This window comes from Abramis brama, assembly GCF_963993115.1.
Source record: "Abramis brama genome assembly, chromosome: 1".
NCBI classification, from domain to species: domain Eukaryota; kingdom Metazoa; phylum Chordata; class Actinopteri; order Cypriniformes; family Leuciscidae; genus Abramis; species Abramis brama.
In genome coordinates, this window is record NC_139963.1 from 36,147,012 (window position 1) to 36,174,933 (window position 27,922).

The 27,922-nt window shown below is 38.0% G+C and overlaps 1 protein-coding gene across 2 annotated transcripts in view; it reads right to left on the minus strand.

Moving 5' to 3' along the window:
• The window catches only part of sdk1a (sidekick cell adhesion molecule 1a), a 396,478-nt gene that overhangs the window by 52,752 nt on the left and 315,804 nt on the right, over positions 1–27,922 (minus strand). For both annotated transcript variants that reach the window (XM_084124950.1, XM_084124951.1), the window contains exons 14-22: positions 24,218–24,354; positions 21,210–21,357; positions 16,600–16,740; positions 15,100–15,281; positions 5,783–5,898; positions 5,474–5,669; positions 4,242–4,340; positions 2,169–2,360; positions 1,352–1,473 (exon numbers count right to left, since the gene is read on the minus strand). In XM_084124950.1, coding sequence (XP_083981076.1) covers positions 1,352–1,473; positions 2,169–2,360; positions 4,242–4,340; positions 5,474–5,669; positions 5,783–5,898; positions 15,100–15,281; positions 16,600–16,740; positions 21,210–21,357; positions 24,218–24,354 — 1,333 coding nt within the window. The remainder of the gene's footprint in view (positions 1–1,351; positions 1,474–2,168; positions 2,361–4,241; positions 4,341–5,473; positions 5,670–5,782; positions 5,899–15,099; positions 15,282–16,599; positions 16,741–21,209; positions 21,358–24,217; positions 24,355–27,922) is intronic.

The following is a 27,922-nucleotide window of genomic DNA, read 5'->3' on the forward strand; positions in this document are numbered from 1 at the left end:
GCGTGTCCTCTCCGGCCCAGGGCCGGCAGGCCACGATCTGCACTCCAGCCATGAGAACAGAGTCAAACTAACCATGCAAGTTCATCATATCTTCTTCATCCAGCGGAGAAGAAAACGATTGCAATTTCAACAACTTCAATTTTCAACCACTTCAAGAATTGTGTCCACTGCACAGACCATGTAAGTATCAATTTAATGAGGTGCTCTGAAAATGATAAGCTGATGGTTCTTTTCATAGTTAAATGGATCTTTTCCATAGTTCCATTTCCTACTACCGGTTTTATATCACTCACCCTTTTACCTATGCATGTATGTATGTATGTTTGTTTAGTTTAGTTATGTTTGTGATTTAGTTAATAAAACTTGTGCACAATATGTATTTGGTTCTGATTATCTGCTTGCAACAAAGTCCATTTTATGATCTTGATCTTGTTACATGCTCTAAGCGCTGTACATGCTAAGAAATAATTATTTTTCGGGGGCCATGAAAGATACGCTTTTCTTAGAATTAATGAATAATCAAAAGAGTTTGTTGGACCAACTGATTAATTGATTGTAATATTAATTTAGCTACATCAAGTTAATCCAATTAATTGACCCAAATATTAATAATTAATCATAAAGTTATGAGTTATTATTAATATTTCCCCTTTGAGCTAACTTGTTACAATTGATTAATTAATTGATTAATTGATTGATTCCTTTTCATTTTTGTGAGAAACGATACAACAGCAAAAAATATTTTTTGGTGTACACTGTCCGACAAATTAAAAACAGCACCGAATTTTTCTGCATCACTGTCCCACCTTGAATCCTGAACTTTATCTTTTATTTAATTTGATCAATTTTTTGTGAGAATTGATACATAATGTTGTTCAGTGTATACTGACTGACAAATAAAAATAGCACAGATATTTTTGCTCCACTATTCCACATTGAACCCTCAAGAACTTGGCTAATTGATTGATTGATTGATTGATTGATTCCTTTTAATTTTTTTAAGAAATGATACAACAGCCAAAAATGTTATTCGGTGTACACTGACAGACAAATAAAAATATTGCAGATATTTTTTAATTCGTTGTTCCACCTTGACACCTTGAATCCAGCTGATTAATCCATCAAGCTATCAAAATAACTGAAATGTACATTGCTAAGACTCGGAGACGAAGCCTACACAAATCATCATAAGTGCTTTGCTCAACACTGCAGGGATGTTTCATTATCATGTAAAATGTTTTTCTTTGCTGGTGAAGACTCATCAGGGAGCACTGTGAGGATGTACAGCTTCAGGCCAGCGTGATGGTAGGTGGATAATGATCAGATAAAGAAGAACTGAAATATTACTCACCTGCCCCTCAACAATCCACTTGGAGATGGTCGTCTTCCCATCATCCCCTGCACGGAACTTCAGCGTAGCAGATCGTGAACTGATCTTGGAAATAACCAGATTTGATGGAGGCCCGGGAAGTTCTGCGTTAAAGGCAAAAAATAAATACAAAAATAAAGACAAAATATAGACAAATGAATAAAGTTAAAAGTCACTTCTAAACAACATCCGCGCATCACAACAATCAATAAACACAAAACATCCACAAGCCTGCCTTCTAAAGTCAATAACACCCAACATTTCTAAATCATGACCAGAATATTTTTAATAAGACTGTGTAGACAAGGGACTGAGTCAAAAAAGAGATTTGCGATTCTTTTGAAGTGCAGAGATAAAAAGTCTCATTTGGGTTGAGAAACCTTTGATGAAATTACACTGGAATTAAATCAAATAACAGACGATAGTCTCGCATCTGCCCGAAATCCCCACTGTGATGTGTAGACGTCTGTTTCCCTAATGTCTCACAATATGCAATTTATCAGCAGGCATTATGGTTTTGGCTTGGCATTCAGCCAGTTCAGCATTTGCCTTCTTTCAGTGAGCAAGAGAAAGTCTGCCTTAAAGCTGGTACAAATGAATATTTCTCCTTCAGTGCCACATTTGATTAATGGCAGTGCATGGGCAACAACTTTGCAGTTTCTGAGCAGAAAAGGCCAACTCAAAAGATCATCATTCATTCTTATATTGCTTGTGTACAATGTGCATCCATAAATAAGGAAGAGTAGCTCCTTTAATACAGGTTATTTTTAATTGTCTATGTTAAAGAGCTACGAAAGACCTGGTGGCACTCCCGAAGATATGGTGGAGGAAGTTACAGTTCCAACTCCCGCCTCTGTCATAGCTGCCACTTCCAGAGTGTACGTGGTGAGGGATGTCAGGCCCGTGACCTTGTAGTCCAGCGTGGTATTGGCCAAGGTGCGCGCCACCCGTGATTGGTTCTTCCCCTGCACCTCCCAGGACACCAGGTAACCTGCAGAACACCATCAAATTCATTGAAACTCAAGAAGTTTATTTGAGTTTTACACACTTTATGGCTCAAAACCTGTGGGAACGGGTCAATTTGGGGCGCCTCGCCCAAGTCCAATCTGGGATGACAACTCACAAGAGCAGGAGGAATGTATCTGAGGTCTTGAACTTGAAATAAACAATCTCTCTTTAACAAATAAGGTGGGCGAATTGGGGAACTGCTGTAGTGAGTTGTCTAGACCCTGGGCCCTGCCCCCTAACCTGCATCTAACTGAGACTAATAGCCAGCAGAGATTCTATGTAATTTGCTGTTTATTGGGAGTATTTTCTCCCAGAGTCAGCACTGTTTCCAATCGCTGAATGTCCTTTTTCATTGAGGTGCTCATAAATCAAGCTTTGCGCTGGGAGAGACCACTGGTGAACAGGCACAGGCAACATTCAAAGAGCAACAATGCTGTGTATATTGATATAGACAGGAGCTATTTAGTCTAATGTATGTCTGATCTCATTCGTCTCCATTCTTTCAATCAACATTCAGAGCTGTTCTGCAACTCAATCGGCTTAATCTATGTCCAGTGTCAATCTACCGCTGCCTCATTAGTCCAGATCTAATTCTTTCTCTGCATTATTGAAACTTCTCCAGTGACTCTCAGAAAATGTGTTGTCCTGGTCAAAAAAGAAAAATTATTTTATTTTGCATACAGGACATTTATTTTTTATTTAGAAAAGGGACAGTGTACATTAATCAACAATCATGAATGTAAATGTACCCAAATTAGCCCGAAGGCTAGTTTTCAGCGCCATTACTCCAGTCTTCAAGTGTCACGTGATCCTTCAGAAATCATTTTAATTTGATGATTTGCTGAAACATTTCTTATTACTGTCAGTGTTAAAAATAGTAACAACTATAAATTACTTTACAGTAACTTTTGATCAAATTAATGCATCCTTGCCAAATAAAAATGATTAATTTATTGCAAAAAAAGAAAATCAAAGAAAACCACAAACTTTTCAATGGTATAATAAATATATTTAAAATGACATTTTTGCATTACTTTCATTAGATTTTTTTGCATTACTGTAATGATATCTGTATGTAAATGTGCTTAGTTCCCTTTAAAATGCAAAAACATTTTTTTAAAGCAAAATCTAATTTCTTATTTCTTTCTTGATTTTGCGTTAAAATATGCCCTCCAATCGTTCTGAACATGTTTTGTGAGATTCACGCTCATGTTCTTGTCAAATGCTTGAAGGTCAACTCATGCTTACAGGTCTTTTGATCACAGTTAACATTTTTTTTCATTTGATCTGTTTGTGCTTTACGTTCCCAGTGGTAATGACTAAAGCACAATATGGATAAATAGCACTCCTGGAATGCTAAAACACATGCATCAGCGCCCACACACAGAGAGTCATGCAGAGATAAACACACACACACACACACACACACACACACACACAATCACAAAAGCATCCTTTACAGCTGTGCAACAGGGAGCGAAAATTGTTTCTGCCAACTGAACGCAAAGAACAATGCCATAATTGCTTTTGTGCAAAAACTCAATGAAGTGTTAAATAGAAGTGTATCCATTAATAAAGCTATACGAACATCGAAGAGTTGCCAAATGAAAATTGAGCTCCTTTACGGGCTCACCTGCTCTATCTAATGCAACGTTCAGCTACATTTAAACAGAGGGGGGCAGATTAAATTTAATTCAACAGGAAAGACAAATCTAATGAACAACTCATCATTCCCCAAAACTAAGTTTTGCTGATGCTGGGGCAAACAAATTCATTCAGATTTATTGCTGCAAAATGTAAGCGTTTTCCTTGATTTTTTGAGTATCATATCAATAAAAGCAACGGAAAGGTCTATAACACTCACCGGTAATGATGCCGTTCTTATTCACAGGTTCCTCCCAGCTCACTCTCAGAGACATATCCAATATCTCTGTAAAGCTCAAGCGACCGACAGGGCCTGGAACTAAACACAAAGACATTTCCCGGTTGTAGACCTCCTTTTGTTTCTAAACAAACTCTTTCTATTGTAGGCTAATTGAGCTGATCATAGATTAATCCACACGCGAATTGTGAAAACATGAAAAAATAAGGTATTATTTAGACCCTTTATAATGAACCACAGCAAAGATTCCGATGATATCAAAACATGACATGCACACAAACATTTTTTCTTTTCCCAGTAACATTTCTCTTGAAAGTAACCAAAACTAGTTTCTCACTTGTAGTGTCCCATAGATGCCTAAAGACACTGATATAATTATATCGGCTTGACCCATAGAGCAGTATCTGTGCTTAAGTTTAAGCAGCACTTTAATTAATGTGACTTTTATAAGACATGTTGTAATTTGGTATTTTTTCACCCGCAAACTACCCCAGCAGAGTTTCTGAGAAGGAACACTGTCACAACGCTGATGTAAAGGCCAAAAGCTTCATTTAATAAAACATTTCCTGGCAAATGAAGAACATTTTTCTGTGGTTTGGCTTTCTCAGTAATTAAAATAAACATTTTGTTCAGAACTATTTTGTTTAACTGAATTATCTTGACGCCTCCATGAAAATGAGGATTAAAGAGATTCCTGCAATAGGTACCTTGTTTTTTTGGGTTTTTTTTGGTAATAGCATTATAGCATTAGGTTTCATAATAAATATGGTGATTATCTGGACACCCAATTTGATATATATGATATTTACCATCTGAATCATGTCAACAAATGGAAATGTCAGCCAGTTATTTATTATCATGTTAATTATTGTGCCTTTTACCCCAAATACCATACTTTTACATATTCTTCCGTTATTAACAAACTGTTGCTTTATTTACCTTAAACAAACCTGAAAATCATTATCAAGACCTTTGTCTCAAAATATAGATGTTTATTTGATCGATTCTCATTTGCTATATAAATCTACAACATTTTATGAATGTTTCTTTCAGTGCATTTTGTGTCAAACAGCACAGAAAATGTCTTATTTTATGTGAATCCAATCAATTTGTTTCTGAGCACCAATTTATGAAGTAATATGATTCAGTGAGAGACAGAAACACAACCTTATGACCTGGAGAATGGACTGACAAAGAAACAGACTATTACTTACTGTCCTCATGAGTTTGCACCAGTTTGGGGACACTGCGCGGTCCGTTCCCTGGTGTGGTGAAGCACAGCACTGACGTCAGGTACCAGGTGAACTTTTTAAGACCGCTGATGAAACCGAGGTGACGTGTCCCGTGATAATCAGGGGTGATGGTTACGACGATAACATCCACTGGAGACCGTTCAGGCCATGCCATCAGCTGAGGGACAGACACCAATGTCATTTAAATAGAACACAGTGTGTGTCACTCATGGACACAAAACATATATTTTCTATATTTCAGTGGGACCAGTACAGGAGAAATGAGTGTACCTTGTAGCCTTGATTAATGCCATTGATGAACTGCTGAGGTGGTGGATTCCAAGTAAATTCAATGGTGGTTGAGTTCACCGCTTTGGCCTCCACACCCTGAGGGGGCGCTGTGGGGACTACAGGCAAGAACATACTGCATGTTAGACTCTTTTTTTACAGTCTATGGTTTAACCTTATTTTTTAGTCTCAGCCCCAGAAGTCATGCCCATGGACCTCCCACACTCCAGTCACTAAATATCGAATGCATATGGCACACTAAAGTGAAAACACTTTTGAGAAGACAAAAGTCTAAATCTTATTGGCTGACTTCTACATGTTTTATGAGAGCTTAGTGTGCAGTGATCTTTAACTATTCATCAGGAAATTAAAGCAGTGTTTACAAGTTCCAGGACTTCAGCAATGAGTTGGGCAACTAAACGCTGAGATTCAAAAAGTTCTGTGACGATAATGCCTTAATTTTTTTTTAAAGACATTTAATTGTTTTGTTTGAAGCATTTAGTTGAATAAAAAATGTTCTGTCATGACAACTCTCGGAGTGATTGGCATGGTAATGGGTATGACAATGTTGTATGTTTGGTCTTGGTGGAATAGATCTGCTACGCTGCTGCTGTAGTTTATTGCTGCTGCTGCGGCAGAGTAAGTACGGGACTTGCTACTGCCAATACATACACGACACGCTGCTGTGAGCAAGTAAGACATGCTGTTGCTGTACAATATAGCGTACATGAATTACCCGTAGCAGATCTACACAGGTGGAGCTGGAGAAGGTGGAGGGTTTCTGAAGCACGCTGCACTGCTAAAGCAAATGCTATCAAAGTATTTAAAGGTTGAGCAGCGAGCTCATTGGATACTGATACGGCAGGAACCAATCAGCTGCACCCTATAGATAACGATGTGATTATGAACAGGTGAGTAAAAGGACCTATAGCACTTTAAAAGTGCTATTTTCCAAGCTTGGCTGACCTTTTAGATTCCCAAGTAATTTTATTTTATTATTTGTGTCTATACATCTATAATGGAAGATCCAGTGAAGTACCTCACTGAGAAGACATTTGCAGCGAAAGCTTTCAATAAGCCTTAAAGGGGACCTATTGTGCAAAATTTACATTTACCTGGTGTTTGAGCATAAATGTGTTGGCAGTGTGTGTACACAACCACCTTATAATGGTAAAAATCCACCCACTTCTTTTTTATATTCCCCATAAATCATAAACACTGTCTCAAAATGAGTCGTTCGTGTTTTTTTTATACATTGTGACGTCACAATGTGACAGGCCTCGCCCACGACTGGTGACTGAATCTGCTCTGCTAACTTAGCTCTAACTTCCCCTGAGTGAGCTGTACACAGACAGCCATGTTTATCTTCTCACTAGAGCAGCTAGTGGAAACACAATAATGTCTCAGCCACATGATAAAGAATCTAAATGATCTGTTGTTGGCTGTATCTATGAATACGGAACGTGTTTTTCCATTCCACTGATCTACTTTTCCATGTAAACACGCTAAACAGACGTGTTTGACTGCTGTGCTCGCGTCTCACATCTTAACAGTGTCTTGTGCAGGAAATGGCGTTCTAAAAACGCAGAGCTCAAGTTAAAAGAAGTTTAACTTTTAAAAAACGTGTCTCCTTGCGTTTTCCACTGCCTGTGTCTTTGCATCTAAAAACTGCGTTGCATGTGAATGGTGCAAGATCCGTCTAGAGCATGTTTACATCAAAAATTATGTAAAAGCAGCACAGTGAAATGCAAAAACGTGTTCTGTAGTCATATTGCCACACTGTTTCTCCTGTTTTATTGTTGGCGGAATATCTGAAGCTGGAGATGTAAAGGCACAGCCCTCTTCTGGAAAGGGGGGCAGGAGCAGCAGCTTATTTGCATTTAAAGATACACACATGAAAACAGCTTGTTTTTGCTTCCACCCAAAAAGGGGCATTTTGGGCATGGTATAATAAATGATCTGTGGGGTATTTTGAGGTGAAACTTCACAGACACATTCTGGGGAAACCTAAGGCTTATTTTACATCTTGTAAAAAGGGGCATAATAGGTCCACTTTAAAGGTGACAGGTTGTGGGACACAGTTATTTACCACAATGTTGGCCTGAATGTACTGCACGTGGTGTCCACCTACATACTGATCGATCATCTCAGAGTCAAATAGCACTCAAACAAAGTTTGCCCTGCTGAATACGCAAGACTGACAGCCGCGGACACCACCTAAACACGTCTGACAAGCCTTGTTCACACTGCATTTGAATGCACCCAAATCTGATTTTCCCTCCAAATGTGATACATGCACATTTATTTCTGAATGACAGTGTGAATTGAAGTGTCAATTCCAGTAGGGGAAACTTTTTATATGTGAAGATCCTTATTAACTGCAGAAAACACATTGCATATTGTGCATTGGTTATTTGCACATCAAATATGCAATGATGTACAGTAGGTCTCAAATGACACTTGCTTTGAACAGAAACAATAGTGAGAGGGACAACAGATCTTAAAATTTTAAGGCTAATGCATAAATGTAAGACTGAAGTCCAAAGAAATCTGTTTATGTAATGATTTAATAGAAAACTGGAAATGCCTTGTGACAATAACAAAAAATTGTCAGAGGTTAAAGCTGCAGTCTGTAACTTTTTTGGGTTCAAAATTATCCAAAATAAATTTTTGAGCAAGTACATAACCAGCCAACGAACCAACCAACGGAAAGCTTGTAATAATGTTTTTAATTCCAGTGGTACTGGTGGATTTCCGTGGGAAATTCGAGCATGTCTTTGCGTCATTACGTCACATCTGTACACTTAAAGGAGGAGTCTCGGCTAGTAGGCTATATTGCGTGTGAGGATGTTGGAGGTGGAGATGTATAGCCTTTTCTCACAGCACTTGATATGATTAAACTTATCAATTTGATGGCTGATCCAGAAAGGTTCAAACGACAAACACCAGTGACAAGATTCACCCGTTGTAAAATGCAAAAGACTTCGTTCGGACTTCAGAGTGGCTACAGAAAAAAAGAGACTCCAACCGGCCCATGCGAAAACAAGGATAAATATCAGGAGGGCATTAAATGTAGTCACGCAATGCTGATGTTGTTAACACTACAATTTGAGAACAAAGTATAATTTGCGCGGTTTTACGTGATATGATAAGCGATCGTTAGATTTAATCAGCGTGATTTACTGCAATGCTTTTTCCCCTTAGTTGGTCCGAACAAAAGTGGATGTTACTTACTTGTTCAGACGACATTTTCCGGTGAAAATTCTTATGTTGGTCATACTTCCAAAAAGTATAATCTGTGATTCTGAATGACAGTATCCACACCGGCGCGGTGACTGACAGCCGCACATTCTCCTCAAAACATTGTGTTCATCCGCGCTGTGCTGTGTCGAGGCACAACTCACGTAAAGTTGATAATTCCGCGAATGACTGCAATTGCAGATTTCAAACAGAGATGGCGACAAAGAGGAAAAGCTACGGACTGCAGCTTTAAAAGGTTTGCTCTTATTTTTATTATGCAAAACGCAGCAACAACATCTGAGCATCAACTGACAAAGTGGCCATTAAATGACTCATGTTAGAATCATAACATTATTAAAATTCCTCAGTAAAATTAAGTGGCTCAGTTTACAATTTTCATGGTGCACCTGAGATGTGCCTGAGACACTTCTGACCTTTAATGAAGGACGACGCTGTAACATGGACACAATACATGAAAGAAAAAATACATTCACATTCTATTGTACATCCAGTATCCTTCTAAAAGGCTGAATCGAGAGAGCCGGCAGTTGAATGAAAGGCAAGGTCTTATATAAGACAAAACACAACAAAACAATATCACAGCAGAGTCCAGATTCTTGATTATTTGCCATTCTTTTTTGTTTTTGTTTTGCTGTACGCACACCTTTGTTGGTGTATATAAAACAACTGAAAAGCATGTACTTGTACAACACACATGAAACAGAATTTTAGACTTTAAAATGTTTTTTGTGGAATTGGATGTGTACATTCATAAAACCTCTGGGACAAAAATTCATACAAAAAGCATATTCATGAATGTCTGGTGAGAGACATCTGTTTTTTTTTCTTCTGCGGCTGATCTTTTAAGGTTGCCTGTCAAGCTTTGACTTATTTTGAATCAAAAGACTATCCTTCAAAAGCCTGCCAATTATAGTCCTCTCTTAAAGCAGTGCAAACATATTCATTATGCAGCGGCGTCTCTGCTCTTCAGAGGCACTTTTCCCCACCTCAAATTCCTCAAAAAAAAAAAGCACATACACTGTAGGCCTAGTGTCGTTTATAAAGCTGTCAATCGATTTGAATAATTAAATTAATCAAATTAAGTTTATATACCAATATTTCCCACGAAAAAGACCCAAATGAAGGCAATTTAATAATAAAAAACATTTTTTGTTGCAGACAAATAAATTATTTATACACTACTATTCAAAAGTTAAGGGGTCAGAAAGATTTTCTAAAAAAAAAAAAGAAGTATCTTATGGTCATCATTTGTTTGATCAAGTATACATGTATGTTATGAAATATTATTACAATTTTAAATAACTATTTTCTTTTGATATATTTTTTTTAATGTCATTTATTCCTGTGATGTCAAAGCTGAATTTTCAGCATCATTACACCAGTCTTCAGTGTCACATGATCCTTCAGATATCATTCTAATATGATGATTTGCTGCTCAAGAAACATTTCTTATTATTATCAATGTTAAACAGTTGCGCAGCTTCATATTTTTGTGCAAATAGCAATTGCAAATTTTTGAAGAATAGAAAGTTGAAAAGAACAGAATTTATTTGATTGAAATCTTTTGTAACAATATAAATGTCTTTACGGTCTCTTTCGGTCAATTTAACCGAATTGTTCTTGCTTAAAAAAAGTATTAATTTCTTTTAAAAAAATCTTATCCTCCACAAACTTAAGCAGTAATGTCCATTATAAAAAGTGGGTTTAGAAGTCCATATTTTCTTTTCTTTATTTCCACTTCATTAAAGGTACACTATGTTATTTTTGGCACTATTGGTTAATAAACAAAACTGCATGCATCTTACATTGTACATTGCAGCAGAGCTACTTCTCTCCCTTTTTGTATATAAATGTATGAGTCATGCAGGTAATGGACTGTGGTTGGCATCCTGCTCTGTCTAAAATAGTCAGAATGTAAACACTTATTATAAGGTGAAAAAATGGTTTGTAAAATGGATTCATGATGTACTCATTATTTCAATTTTGTATATTTTTTTTAAAAAAGTGTACGACTGGAGAAACTGGAAGAACTGGAAGAGGGGGCTACTCTCTGAGAAAACAAAGGAAATTAACATTTGAACTCTCTTGCTATATTACCATCCCCATTCGAAACACGATCACACTTGAGTTGATCACCTCCCAATTTACATATCATTTCCTTCACCCATCCCTACCTGAATTCACCCCAAAATCTATATGGTTTAATATGAACAATTATCATATAGTATTATACATGTCTGGTATAATTTGAAATGTCTCTGTGCGACTGGTACAAATGTCTCACTATCTTCCAGGCCCAAAAGGTGTAAACTCTGAATGCAAATCTTTTGCCTTTATTCCAGAGTATTTGATGTTTTGTATTTATTATCTTTAAACTGATTATGTAATTGACATGATACATTTACCTGACATAATAAAATTGTAAACATTTGATTTTATTCTGACTTACTCTGAAATTGTTTTCCCAAGTAGATTAAACGGATTCGTATGTTAGCTTAGTGACAACTAATATTTGGCACTAATTCATGTGTACTTAGTTTTGTAAAGACAAGAAGTGAATTTCCGTTTAGAACAGTAAAAATGCTGCTTTATCTAAATTTGGGTGTGTTTTACCTCTGTTTTAATTTAATGTTACTTTAGATAACTGTACGTGGGAAACCACGGCATGGCCAATCCAAAGCTATTATACAGTGAGGAAAATAAGTATTTGAACACCCTGCTATTTAGCAAGTTCTCCCATTTAGAAATCATGGAGGGGTCTGAAATTGTCATCGTAGGTGCATGTCCACTGTGAGAGACATAATCTAAAAAAAAAAATCCAGAAATCACAATGTATGATTTTTTAACGATTTATTTGTATGATACAGCTGCAAATAAGTATTTGAACACCTGAGAAAATCAATGTTAATATTTGGTACAGTAGCCTTTGTTTGCAATTACAGAGGTCAAACGTTTCCTGTAGTTTTTAACCAGGTTTGCACACACTGCAGGAGGGATTTTGGCCCACTCCTCCACACAGATCTTCTCTAGATCAGTCAGGTTTCTGGGCTGTCGCTGAGAAACACGGAGTTTGAGCTCCCTCCAAAGATTCTCTATTGGGTTTAGGTCTGGAGACTGGCTAGGCCACGCCAGAACCTTGATATGCTTCTTACAGAGCCACTCCTTGGTTATCCTGGCTGTGTGCTTCGGGTCATTGTCATGTTGGAAGACCCAGCCTCGACCCATCTTCAATGCTCTAACTGAGGGAAGAAGGTTGTTCCCCAAAATCTCGCAATACATGGCCCCGGTCATCCTCTCCTTAATACAGTGCAGTCGCCCTGTCCCATGTGCAGAAAAACACCCCCAAAACATGATGCTACCACCCCCATGCTTCACAGTAGGGATGGTGTTTTTGGGATGGTACTCATCATTCTTCTTCCTCCAAACACGTTTAGTGGAATTATGACCATAAAGTTCTATTTTGGTCTCATCTGACCACATGACTTTCTCCCATGACTCCTCTGGATCATCCAAATGGTCATTGGCAAACTTAAAGGGATAGTTCGCCCAAAAATGATATTTAAGCCATGATTTACTCACCCTCAAGCCGTTCTAGATGCATATGTCAATCTTTTTTCAGACGAACACATTTTCAGTTATTTTAGAAAATGTCTTAGATCTTTCAGTGGTTATAATGTGAAGCAATGGGGTCCAGCAGATTCAAGTCGCAAAATGTGCATGCATCCTTCACAAAAATAATCCATCCGGCTCCAGGGGGATAAACGAAGGCCTTCTGAGGGTAATCCGTGCAGTTTTTTCGTAAAAATATACATATTTAAAACTTTATAAACGAAAATAACTGGCTTCCGGTGGCGGTCGGCTCTCTGGCTGCGCTGTCACGCTCGTTCTACGTCACGACGCTTCCTGCGCTACGTCCTACGTCATATGCCAGCAACCATCTCCATGAACGCGCACCGACCACCACCGGAAGCCAGTTATTTTCGTTTATAAAGTTTTAAATATGTATATTTTTACGACAAAACTGCACGGATTACCCTCAGAAGGCCTTCGTTTATCCCCCTGGAGCCGGATGGATTATTTTTGTGAAGGATGCATGCACATTTTGCGACTTGAATCAGCTGGACCCCATTGCTTCACATTATAACCACTGAAAGATCTAAGACATTTTCTAAAATAACTGAAAATGTGTTCGTCTGAAAAAAGATTGACATATGCATCTCGAACGGCTTGAGGGTGAGTAAATCATGGCTTAAATATCATTTTTGGGCGAACTATCTCTTTAAGACGGGCCTTGACATGTGCTGGTTTAAGCAGGGGAACCTTCTGTGCCATGCATGATTTCAAACCACGACGTCTTAGTGTATTACCAACAGTAACCTTGGAAACGGTGGTCCCAGCTCTTTTCAGGTCATTGACCAGCTCCTCCCGTGTAGTTCTGGGCTGATTTCTCACCTTTCTTAGGATCATTGAGACCCCACGAGGTGAGATCTTGCATGGAGCCCTAGTCCGAGGGAAATTGACAGTCATGTTTAGCTTCTTCCATTTTCTAATGATTGCTCCAACAGTGGACCTTTTTTCACCAAGCTGCTTGGCAATTTCCCCGTAGCCCTTTCCAGCCTTGTGGAGGTGTACAATTTTGTCTCTAGTGTCTTTGGACAGCTCTTTGGTCTTGGCCATGTTAGTAGTTGGATTCTTACTGATTGTATGGGGTGGACAGGTGTCTTTATGCAGCTAACGACCTCAAACAGGTGCATCTAATCTAAATCTCAAATACTTATTTGCAGCTGTATCATACAAACAAATAGTTAAAAAATCATATATTGTGATTTCTGGATTTTTTTTTTTAGATTATGTCTCTCACAGTGGACATGCACCTACGATGACAATTTCAGACCCCTCCATGATTTCCAAGTGGGAGAACTTGCAAAATAGCAGGGTGTTCAAATACTTATTTTCCTCACTGTAAGAGAAGTAATGTTAGTTGACTTATATCTGTAGTAGTGGCCATACCTCTACTGAAGTAAACGTTACTTTAATTTCAAGTGTATACAAACTACGGGGGCTATACCAAAGTATATTTGATTGTGTAACTGTGAATGTGACCATCTCAGATATATAGCCAATTACCTCTGTTTAATGACCAAAAACTGACGAGTTTGTGATCGTGAGACCCGCGTTAAACAGAAGGCGTGAAGGAAAGACAGTAACACGCAGTAACCATCACCCGCTCATCGGAAACCACCATTGGACCTTTAGACGGGCTTACAAAAGTGTACCTTTAAATATAAGCCTATTATTGGCCTACAGCAATGCATTTTATAGTCGAGTTAATCTAAGGTAGATTTAGAGGGCGTTCATACACATCTGTGATATCTTGTTAATGTCATGCGTTACCTGTAGTAGTGCACAGGATAGGAGACATGATCAAATGTGATCCACTTATGCCAATAATTAACTGTCCAAAATGACCATGTTTAAATTGACAGCCTTATTTTAGTATTCATCCGAACAACTGCAGAAAGTTCATATACCTGTTGCACAGTCTCTTACTTAGGATCAGTGATGTCGTCAAGGTTGCTAATTGTGAGTGGTTTTAGCGGAGCTGCGTCAATACCATTCAACTGCTTGACAGACTCTGTTTATAAAACATCTATTTAAAATAATTAGACGGGTGAAGCTTCTCAAAGCAGAGTCGATACATTTGCCGCTCCTCGGATAATCATCCAAATGTACAAATAAAAACTGAATTTCCTGAGATGGATTCTTCTCATCTGAAGAGAAAAGCGCCCTCGTAGATAATTGACATAATTGTTTTGAAGAGGATTCGCATGGAAGTTAGCTGTCTGAGAAGAGGGGTCTAAAATAAATGTGGCGTCTACGTGGAGGCTAAGATGACCTCAGCGTGGCATGTAAACAAATATTGTATCAACCGGTTCAAACCAGTATGCTTCCTGCCTCCGCTGATGAAAAGGAATAGATGAAAACATGGAGGCTGATAGAAGCAGCAACTGTTAGGCAATGAAAAAAACTGAGAGTGTGAGAGAGGAACAAAGTCTCACCTCCCTGCAGCGTGTACTCAGTGACAGGCTGACTGAAGACGCCCAGGCCTGCCCCAGTGTACGCGGCCACCTGAATCTCATACTGGGTCCAGATGATGAGCTCTGTGATCAGGCAGTAGTTGATCTCAGGGCTGGTGATGTTCTTCAGCTGGTACTCTCCAGGGAGCCCCGCGAGCCGGTACCTGCATCAGGGCAATCGATGGCCAAACAGTGAGCAACAATGATTTTCTTCCAGGTCACTGCTCTGTTAGAAGTCCTTCCACAGGCTGTATAATTATTAGGCACACACTAGCTCTCTTCCAAGGAAGAAGTTGTGTTAAATACACCAGCGGTGGGGGAATGCTATTAAAACAGCATAGATATTCACAACACATCCGTTGAGAAGGATAATATTGGTCAAACACTGCTAATGAAATGCATCCAAGTTCTTGCTACATAAGAGAAATTAGTGTCTTTCTTTTGTGTCTTTGCATGCTAAACACAAACATAATGAAACCAATGTAGTCTGACTCACAATCTAATATGAGTCAACTTTTATTAATTTGGTCAAAAACAATTTCCTTAAATGAAGGGGAAATTGTTAAGGCCTAGACACACCAAACTAGCAGAGACAAATGCTGACTATGGTGTCGCCTCATGCAGCCTTCGTCTGGGCTACAAGACTACAGTCAACGACCAACTAACATATACGTTCTGCACCTGTGTGAGAGCAAATAACTCTCCATACCAGCAGGTATTGGCAATAGTCAGTATTCTTCATTAAAAAAGGGAGCAGCCAATCAGAGGGATCTCTTTTACTGATGTGCCCAGAAGGTGATTCAACATGCGCAATCATCCAAAAAGTCGTCGAAGGTAGTCCGTTTATTGCCACACCATAACTTTTTTTTTAAATGTACAATCTTTCAAATTGCACAAAAACAGTATTGTTCAGTCACATTTTAGTTTGGGGAACACACTATTATGACTTTTGCCTCAATAAACTCCTAATTTACTGCTTATTAATAGTTAGTAAGGTGGTTAACTTTAGGTGTTGGATGTGATTAAGTGATGTATAATATGGTCATGCAGAATAAGGCACTAATATGTGCCTTAGTTATAAGTTATAAGCAAGCTAATAAGCAACTAGTTAATAGTGAGAATTGGTCACCAAACTAAAGTGTTACCTATTGTTCTGACCACTAGTGTCATGTTTGCCAAAACCTTTACTACAGCCTGCCTAGATTTACTTTCACACAGACATGTCAAACACTCCTTTTAAATCAGTTTGCTTATAAATGCGCTGGGCTACAGCTGTACTAAAACAGTAGTCAAAGTGACAGCACTAAGGTCAACTCCATTATCTAGATGGGGTGACAAGTGCAATCAAAAACTGACATTGTTGGTCCCAAAATAAGCTTGACTTTTTAATAAAAAAGTGTATGCCATATGAATAAATATGTCATATTTCAGCACATTTCATCAGGCAAGTTCTGTTTGTGAAATAGTTTTTGCATGTCTCACCTGAGGACGTATCCTCTCAAGACTCCATTGAGCTGAGGCTCTGGGGGCGGCTGCCACTGCACCATAATGGACTGGTTGGTTCTGCCGCTGGCTACGATGTTCTTGGGCGGAGCGCTGGGCGGTTCCTCTCTCAGTATCAATCTGGGGAGAAAGCGCAAGAGTGTTGCTAGCACCACAAACTGGCGTGCTCTACAGGTACACACTTAACTGCGCACCAAAGTGTTCATGCATGACTGATTCATTGCTCTATTTTCTCTCGTGCAAAACGGATTGGTCGACTCGCTCTAGGGCGCAACAGTGTGAGCCATGCAAGTGTAATCCCCTGGTCAGAAGTCCATTTCCCAACCTGATGCACTGTATCACATCCGCCCACTCCATAAAAAGCTCTTATGCGTTTTTGAGGAAAAGTCTCTCTGTGCTCTAAGCTCCCAGATGCTTTAAATTTGGAGGTCGCTGCTTACGTGGAAACTGGCTTGGGTGCATTTACAGCCGTACAAGATTGTGTTCGTTGGCTCAGCACCTTCAAGCTTGAAATTTCAAGCTTTCGAATTACAAATAGACCAAACATTTTTAAAGATAAGAGCATCTCATGGTTTGTTGTGCAGTAGGCCACAGTAGTGCTGTGCGTGGAGGATTTGTCCCCAATGTGAGTGCTTTTTAACTCAGTGGTAAATACCTGTACTCCTTTCAAGGAAGGAACACACAAAACAGAACTATTTCTGTTCAATCCTAAGAGGAGAGAACATTTTTGGAGCTTATATTTTAGTTTATTAAAGAGTCTCAATTCACATTTGTTGGCTGAGACTTTGTGAGATCTGGGCGAACATCAAAGAGCAAATGGACCTCAACACATTACTCTTCGCAAAAAAGAGGAGAAGAAATACGCTGAAAGTCCTGTTGATGTCGATGTACTGAAATAAAACATGCAACACACAACATTATGTATTTACTATGTAGTAGAGTCCTAGTATTTATGCTAGTGGCTGCCATTTGCAAAATGGAAAAATGCATCACAATATTTGTTTAAAAAGACCCAATTGGTTCAGATTCACAATGAAATGGTAAACACTTGTACTGTGGGAAATGCTAATGATTTTGTGGGCTCTGTGATCCCTGGGTAATGTCAAATATGTCAATAATGGCTGGTCTCTACAGGCTAGTTTGCTATCACACATAAATTATATTTTGTGAGCAATGCTCGGTTCATTCCACCTACAGAATGTGCATTTTCTTAATTAACCAAGTTTAAAAATGAATCAGTGTTGAATACTTAATAATACCCATATATTCATCTGCCCTTTGCGTTTCATGCTAATGGACAGTTAAATCTGCATTAAAGTTTAATAGGATCATTGGGTCCTTTCAGATTTATTGTCAGAGTCTTCTTAAACCTCTGACCACACTTTGTTATTTCTTCCCAGAAGTCTATTTCATAATTAATGCCCTCTATAACCAATATCATGGAGCTTTTCTCAGACGGTGCTCTGTAAATCTGCCTAATGATGGCCGTAAGGAAAGACTTCTCACTCCTCACTGAAACAGAGCTTTTCTTGGTATAGCTATGCAGTATTTACACATTTGTTTTACACACTTGCACTGTGCCACCAGCTATTAAACATCTGCCTCTGAACATAAACAACACAAGGAAAGTGCCTGGCACTTTCTACAGTTCACTTTGGTGTCCTATGACCTTTTTAAAACATTAGAGGCATTGTTTTGTGTGTGTGTGTTCTGAATATATAAACTAGATGAGTCATTAACTAACATAAAATGAACCCAGCATCAACGGAATAATCATGCATTTTGCCAAGCTCTCCTTTTGACAATAAAACAGCGTCAGATAAATAAGTGTTGGTGTGGGAAGGTGATGGCTCATTATGTGAGAGCTGCACTTGTGTGCTTCTATGAGCTTGTCAGCTCTACTCTCTCTGCTTAATAAGCCCAAATGGACAAATGTCTGTCACAGCAAGGAGACATGCATGCAAGAGAAGACTGATGGGGCCCTTCAAGAACAGTCCCTGTGGAAGCAGCATAGCTCTAAAGAGTGTATTTTTGAACCGTCTTAGTCAATAACCCTTTCTATCTTACCTTACATCGCATCTGAAAATGTTTTTTTTTTGGTTTATGACTTCATGAGGAAAAGACATGCAAATGAGATGTGAAGCACAAACAACCAAAGCTGAGTTAATACAGGTACATAATTGAAACATCTGTGAGCAACGAGCATTCCATTTGAAACATCACGTTTGCAGCGAGTTTAAATTTGAAAGTATAATTGGAAGCAATAGTATGCAGACAAAATCACATTCTCTCCTCGAAAAATATAATTCTAAAATGTTAAAAATGAAAGTTAGATTAAAGTAGAGTAGAGTAAAAAATCAGCATTGGCGAGTATATGAATTGTTGTCACTGGCCAGTAACATTTTTATGAATTCTAACAATAAATGAATGTGAACAAAAGTGAACAACGCTCGGGACAGTTGACAGGTCAGTGCTGCATCATCAGGAAAGTTTAAGCATTGACAATTTAAATATTCAAGTGCAAGAAGATGCAAAAGGGAGCTAATTTCGTTACTCGCTGCGCAGCGACAGCGTGGAAATTCTAAACTGAGCTCTCTTTCACATCTTCTTGCACTTTAGCAGAAAAATTCCCTTTAAAATGATATAAAAAAATAGCGAGCATCATAGTAAACATAGTCACTTATGTCTTAAGGGAACGTAAACAGTTGAGAAAGTAAACGCATATGTACAGTATCAGTATATCAGATCCGTGTATTCCTGCTGCTGTGTTTTTACTGTTAATCAAACAACTAAGGATAAAGATAAAATCACTCACTTCTCTTGAGTGAATGACTCTTGTAACTTTAATAAGGATTAATTAATAAGGATGTTTAATTTATACAGTGAAGACTATGCAGTGTTCTTTGCTGGGTTAGGTACATACACATACAAATACATACACATACAAAATAAAAGTTTGTGTTTACATAATATATATGTATTTACAGTGTATAATTATTTTGTATTTATAAATACACACATATAATTTAAGAAATATCTGCATGTATATACTGTATGTATATGTGTGTGTATATATATATATATATATATATATATATATATATATATTTTTTTTTTATAAATAAATAACATTTTTTTTTTAAATATATACATGGATGTGTGTGTGTTTATATATACAAAATAATTATACACAGTACACACATATACATTATGTAAACACAAACTTTTATTTTAGATGCGATTAATCGTGATTAATCATTGCCCAGCACTAACAAATTTAAACAGATTTGAACAAGTTAAATATTATTATACTTTTTTGTAATTAAAACAGCTGCCAGTATTATTATTATTATTTTGGCTGTAAATTCAACAGGATTTTTTGCAGGCATTCATTCAAAAGCTAAAAAAACTAAACAAAACCCACAACAACAACGAGAAGTCGTGATTTAACCTACTACCTACTCATGATGATTGATATGATAGCAAAATGGCAGGTATGAATTGCTTTTAGCTGCCTGTACTTGAATATCATTTCCCAAATAAAGCCCTTAAATGTGTAATGTGAGCACGTCTGATACAGTTACGCATTAATTGAGGTTAAACAAGAGTTAAGAACCAACGGTAGATCTTTAAAGTTTAATGCATTCCCCTCGTCAGATTGTGCTTCACATTAACCTAGATGACATGAATATTTTTCAAAGACAAACTAACAAATATTACATTTATAGAGTGGGCTCAAAAGTCAGAAAGTTCGATTTCAATATTCACTTTGCCTGGAGAGGCTTACAACACTTTTTTTGGAAGAGCAGGTGCTGAGAAAAGCCAGAAATCATTGGTGGGAGAGAATAGATGTGAAGTCTGCAGAGAGATGATATTACCGCTCTACTGTACGTACTTCACTGCCTCACACTGATTGCACGGTTTCCTTTAAATCGGTTGCTCATTAACAGCTCTTTGCATTTACTAGAACGCTTTCATTATTCACACAGGCGTAAAAGGAACGTCTTTTTCCGCTGCAAAGGCAGATGCATAGTTACCTTGATAGTTCCACTGAAACTGAAAAGTCTTTTCAACTGTTGTTGCTCTCTGCCACCTGTTTACTGTAGCTTTCAGCTAATTCAACATGAAGGAAGAGGTTTAAGCCGCTAAAAAACGTCCTCAACACTCATCTTAATAAAAGTGAAACGTTGTTGCTGACACAACCTTCTTTTCACCTGGAACAGAAACTGCATGTTTGCCACATTTGGAGCAGATAAAACTCAAGAGGAGCCGTTGGGAATGAGGCGTCTGCCGCCCACAGCTGCAGGCCAGAGAAAGCCAGCTGATTACAGCGAGAGGTGAGAGAAGAGGCCTGCCACTCACAACCTGAGAGAGAAAGCCTACGGTGTTGTGCTTTCAGCTACAGCAGGACTTACTGAGAACTGTGGGTGGAGGATCAGTGGCAGAAAACACACTTAAACAATGACAGTCCTGATGGTCGGCAGCAGACATAATAAGCCTGTTATTGACCAAGCATGAGTGTAAAAAACAAAACAATGATGGGCGGAAAACATGAGAAAAAGCAACTTTTGACACCCATGGCCTCCTACCTGTTGGTTTCGGTGCTGTACTGTCCTTTGCCCACCTGATTGACCGCGCAGACCCTGAACTGGTACGAGCGGGCCGGAGTGAGTCCCTTCACCATGGCCCGTGTCACGGTGGGGTCCACATCAGGCAAATACACTCTCCAGGGAGAATCTGGTATACAACGAGGACCAGAACATTTCTAACTATTTAAACAAACATTACAAGGGACAGCATTTATATATTTATATTTGTTATAACATTGTTGTATTAATATACACTATTGTTCAAAAGGTTTTAATGTATATGTTTTTCAGACATTAGTTATGCCTGCATATGCATTTTCCATGATAATAACCCCTTTAACTAAATATCTGTTAAGCGTAATAATTTCTGTAAATGTTATTAATGAAAGTAATTATACAGTGTTACCAAACACTGTTTTCTGTCTTCTAAAGACGCATAGTGGCATATATAAAATTGCACAATTTGCATGCGTGCATAATCAAGCATAATCACATGATACTTGCCAAGATATTTTTACACAAATTAGTCATCCACTCATAATTACATAATATGCTTAAGTCTGGACAGGCCATTAATACTTAATTACACTTAATGACCAGCCATGTAGCTTCAGAAATTATACAACCGACTCCAAACCAAATGTGCAATGAGATGAGGTTTAGATCAAAAGATTTGAAATCTTTTTATGAATAAACATCTCATGATTCTAAACAAAAGTACTACTCATTTCTTTATGTGTCAGACCTTCTTCATGAGGAAGATAATTACCAATTGTATTTCAATTCATGGTCTCTGAAGGAAAAAAAAGAAGTAGTCGACAAGAGAGAAGGGTTTTCTTCCTTTTTTTCTGAAAGGTGTTTCTAATGGGACTTCCCAGCCCTATTACACCCAGCACCAGTAATCTTCACCTCCACTCTGGGAACATTCCTCACTGTCCTCTTCCAGCCCTGGAAGATCAATCTACTTGGGTGAGTTTTTTTCCAGGTTCTGTTATACTGCAATCTTTTACACCACTGGGTGACACTAACTGACATCAACACGTACATGTAGCACATGCTGTGGAGACAGAGAGCAGCTGTGCGCACACTCTTGACTTGCTGAACATTCAGATGCATTATGGGTGGATGTGAATGAGGCACTGAGCTCAGTAGATCTTTTAACTCCGCCTGCTCGACTCAATCACTGGGTGGGATTCACTTTTAAATTTTGCCACGCAGCAAATGGTTATACAGTGGCCCCAATAAGTATTTGGGCACCTTATTCACACTTTAAAGTATTTGATTTCTATTTCTCTCTACTGAGACAATTTGGCTCAAATAACATTTGATCAAGTGATGTCAAGGGGATTTTTACTGGATGTAAGAAGTCAGGCTGAGTTCATAAAAGTATAGGGTCTGGAAGTAAAAATCCCTTTCAGTTTCTCGACAGTGGAATTGATTTTGAATGATAAATTATAAACCTCTAAAGGCAGACCTACTGTGAGCTATGAGGTTGGTAATCGATGGTATATGCTTTTGGTGAAGACATCAGCCTGCATTATTTCAACTTAATAAAAACTAGCATGAAGCACTGCAAATGATGTATACAGGTAGTTCTTTCCCTTATTGAAGACATTTGTTTGAAGACAATCTTGTCCCTTTGTCTTTTTGTAAAAAAAAATTCACATCAAAGCTGCTTGGTTTGGTTCAAAACGATTTAATGAATAGTTTTTTTTAAATCTCTATGGGAAAAACACTTTAACACTAGAAGTGCCATGATGGTCATTTTGACCGTTTTGAATTTTATATCTGCAATAACTTTGTTGAAAAAATAAATAAAATCCTGCTGGTACCTGACTTTTCCTAAAAGTGTCTGTATTTTCATTTAAAATGTTTTTTATATAAATTACATATAAGGCAAAAAAACAAATGAACATATTTACCTATTTCGGCCATAGACGGTCATATTGACCGCACTGAATTTCGCGGTATTATTATACATATACCAATATACACAACAATAAAATGTGGTAAAAAAATACACAAAACATATTCCACAACAAATCATTTAAATGTAATGATATTCAGAACAGAACAAGAATGAAAAAATAACTATAAACCAGCCAAAATGAAATACTTTAAAGCGGAAGTGAAAGTAAGCAGCGTTGGGCTCACGTAACTCTCTAATTACAATCAAAATGTTTCAACATTTGCGATGTATTTGGATGGTAAACTATTCTTTATTATAGGCTTTGTACTTCACTCACGTTCCAATATCGACGGAAAAAATCATCCTCTTCACATTTGCAAAATGGTACGAATTGTACTACTGACTATATAAACAGAGCAGTGGAATTTTTATATGTTAGGGTGACTATTTTATTATTATATTTTATTATGGTTATAATGAACAGGCTGCGATGTCAAGATTGCAATGCTGGAATATGGTGTGTGTGTGTGTGAGTAAGGCGCGGGCGCGATCGAACAGTGGAAACATGAAAACATACTCCGTCATTTTGTTCAGGACATCTACGGATATTATTATTTATAAATGTATAATTAAACTTGTTTAAATGTACAGTTTGGTGTTGTTTTGTTTTTAAAAGATATACTAATACAATAAATGCATTAATCTCTCAATTGGGTATTTATCATTAAAGATATAGAGTTTGGAATCTAGCGGTCAAAATGGCCGCTTGCGGCAGTTCTAGTTATGGAATTCTGGCACTTCTAGTGTTAAAAAACGTGGGCGGACACACTGCTAAGATGCCATTCCCAATTCATCCTCAGTTCTCCTCAAGTTGACATAGGTATTCTAGCAGAATGTAGTTCATCAAATGTGAACCACTAACATCTGACAACCAACAAACTTCTTTTGTAAAAAAAAAATCATGTCTTTCTTTGCAATAAATGGCAATTGGTTTGTTATACAGTACGTTACTAATGAAACTTTATTTGACCCAGACTAGGTACAGTGATGGATGAAGGGGGTAAACCAGTGTTTGTGAGTGTGTCTGCATGTGTCTTACTGTTCTCTGAGAGCTCAACCACATAATGCACTAGGGGGCTGTTTCCATCAAAGGGTCTCATCCAGGACAGGTCCACGCTGCGGCTGTCATTGGCGTTCAGGGTAGCCTGCAGGTTTCGAGGTGAGTGTGGCAGCTCTCTATGAGGACAGAGAACAGCAAATACTCAAAATAAGGGCTGTTTCACAATTCTCACACAAGTGCTGCATAAACAAAGCTAGAATTAGCACATAGCTACAGCTCTATACGGAAAGTGAAGTGATTTCTAGGTTACTTCATTGAGTATTTTTTTAGGAACTGCCATAAATGATAAAATCTGAATGCTGCAACACTTTCCAGTTTATGAAAAAGCAGATGAAAATCGAACGGAGTATTACACGAACACTACCAGGCGTTCATTGTGTTGGGTCTGTTAATGATTTTATCTTTGGGACTGCCCTTCCCAGTAGGCCCCCTTGGCCCATTTTCAAATCTTCTCATATTCCTACTGCTGCCTCCTCCATGTTCAAAAAGATTGTGATTCCAAATTCAGCTTGAATCTCACAGCCAGTCGGAGGCAGGCGTTCATTTGCATTCGTCTTGATTTTCTTCTTCACACTAGCTTTTTTTTATTTTTATTGATTACTTTATTAATCATTTCATAGGCATCCTGCAGAGACCAGGCACCGAGCACCAACGGTTGCGCTTGGAAAGTTTGTTTTCTCCTCTAAATTAAACCCATGGAGAGAAACAGCCATGCTTAAGATTTCATCACTTTTTGCATTTCTTTCTAAGAAGGAAGACTGTGACGTTTCCACAGATGTAAAAGAACTGCTAATCCTTCACATGATGGTAACAAGATGATGTTAACTGGTAAATTGCAAAATGTTCAATAAAATAATACTAAAAAAAGAGAAATTCTTGAGTCTGTTTTGGGTGGACTATCTCTTTAATATCTCTGAAATTTTGCTTTGCAAGTAAATTTATGTACACTACAGGGCTGTTGAATGCTTGAATCTGACTGGTTGACGGACATTCTAAGGGGTTCACTTTCAGGGAAACACACGGCTAAATAGATCCATGCAAGTCTTAACCACATCACAGTTCCATATCACTTCGCCAAATGATTTCAGTTATTTCAAAGGTATTTACAGCCGACAACAGCAAAAGAACCAAAACCCACAATGACACTAACCAAGCAAATAAATATAGTAAACAATAGGAAAAAAACAAACAAATTATTTCCATGTTTTATGCCACAAAATTACTTTTTTTTTATGCACGGAAAGCACATACTCTCTTTCTCCCGCTCTCTCTCCCACTAAAATGCATAAACATTCAGTACACACACACAGAAACGTATTGTCAGCGCTGCTCTGACGATTTTATCAGTATAATAGCTTAGAAACTTAAAAGCTACATGACATTTTTCACTAGTGAGATAATAATGACGCTGTTCTTGAAGCAGATAAACTTAAGGTTTCGCTAATAGTAGAGACGCTGTTGCCGAACACTGTTGAGAGACACTCAGACGCAGGTAATTCACACACACCTAATCTCTCTCTCTCTCTCTCTCTCTGTGTAAGAAATTAGTCCTACACACAAGAGTGTTTTAAGGACAAAAACCTGACAAATGTCTTGAAATACAAACATCTGAACAACGTCTTGAGGTGTGTAACCGTAGTATAAGTGGAATAATTGACTTATTAGAATTATTATTATATTGTTATTATATTGTTGAATTATTAGAAAATAATGCACAACCGATTATTTTCTAATAATTCAATGGCCCTTTGTCAATTATTCCTAACTTAAGGATGTTTAGATATTATCCATTACAGATAGTATTAGAACTCAAGCTGAACACTGTACATAGAGTTAATATCAAGCATTGCGTTAGTTCAGGCAGGCCACGTCAGCCAAGCTCGCATCAGCTGATAGCCAGCTGTTCCTGACGTGTTCCAGTCCAGTGTCGACATCTGTCACAGCGGCACATATAAACTCCCATTTCTTCAGCATTTCCTCCATAGCATCGCTGCTCGCATTTAAACTCCCTCCTCCAACCCCAACTCCACCCAACCGAACCTTTAATCATTCTGACTATGTGGTTTTTCCCGTACAGTTCAATACATTGCAAGCTTTTCTATCATGTATTTGTATTTTCACAACTCATGTAATTGAATTGTAGATTAGAGAATTGTAATTATGTATGCATATACTGGTTCTGTTCTGTACCCCAGGGGGGTTTGACTTGCTGCTCTCCCCACTCTGTCCAGGCAGACCTGACAGGCGTGGGAGTTTTGCCCAGAACAGAACCATACCGCCAACACTAACTGTATGCTATAATTGTAATAAATTTATATACTTGGCAAAGTGGTCCTGACTGAAATAGTTATCATAGAAATAACAGACTGGCAACAAAATAAAATCGACCTTGGTATTAGTATTAATGCTTTTGTTCAAATTTATGGATCATCAGTGTTTATTTGTAATGGCGTGGGCTGTGATCGCTGAAGGTGGAAAAAGACAACGGATGGGTGACTTCAGCCACTGGGGAAAGTCCTCCTGACAACAAGCCTGATTCCACACAACCATCTGATACCACCACGGCATCTTCTTCAGTTTAATGAGGAGCCAGAAAAACCACAAAAAGATAATGAGTCTTAGTTCCACACAACATTAGCCTCATGAAATCTGCATAAAGTACACACACCCGCTGGTTACTGCAGTCTTCCAGCGGTTTATTTCTGGAGAGCTTCTGAGGGGATTTTATTCCCTCATCATATTGTGGTACAGAGTCATAAGCAAAGGCTTTAGGTGTTAAAATGTTTACGCTGCCAAGATTTAGCTTTTATTTTTGGGTTTAAGGATTCGACTGGCAGACACGTATCAGAAATGGAGTTTCAAATAGCCGGGATGAAGAAATCTACCCACTCAGAGACGGGTCAAAAGGTCAAAATAAGTTTTCTTTTTCTTTTTTTTTCTGGTTAGAGAATTAGAAAAGCACTCATACATACTAGCAAACTAACTTAAAAGGAAAAGAACAGTAAAAAAACAAAAACATTTTTTGGCTTTAAAAGTTACAATTACTGTAGTAGACTGTTGATGAATATGAAAATTGAGTATAAGCAGCTGGAATCCAGTTTGAAAGATTACATTGAAAAAGGTTACTGAGGAAAGGTCAGTCTACACACTCCTGCTGAGAGTAGCAACCCACTCAAGTGCATGCAGATGCTGCAGTAGGTGAGCAAACAAAATGCAGAAGAAAGCTAAGCAAACAAAGAATACTGTGTAATGGAAGTACAGTGTTAAAGGGAGTTTTTCTAAAGACAGCTTGACAGCACATTAAAATACTACATTTACACATACAGTATGTGAGTGGTGCTTGCCCATGCAAAACTCATTGCAACAATGCTAAGATGGTGTTGTTGTTAGTAGCCAGGGCATTGCTATGTAGTTGGATTTTAGTGTATTGCTTTGTGGTCAAAGACTGTTTATATACTCAATTTAATATGAATGGGAAAAAGTGTAAGGCACAATATGGCAGAATGAGTCCTGCCTTCTAAATATTCATGAGTTCACCCTTACATCAATTAAACAGAGTAAAGATTATGCGTATTTGGCATGCTGTCCGGGGGAGGGCTCCGAGCTCGGAATTTTTGCCCGAACCCAGAGTACTCCCCCGTTGTTGTAAGAGTATTTAGGACTAGAAGTGAGGAGATGGGGTGG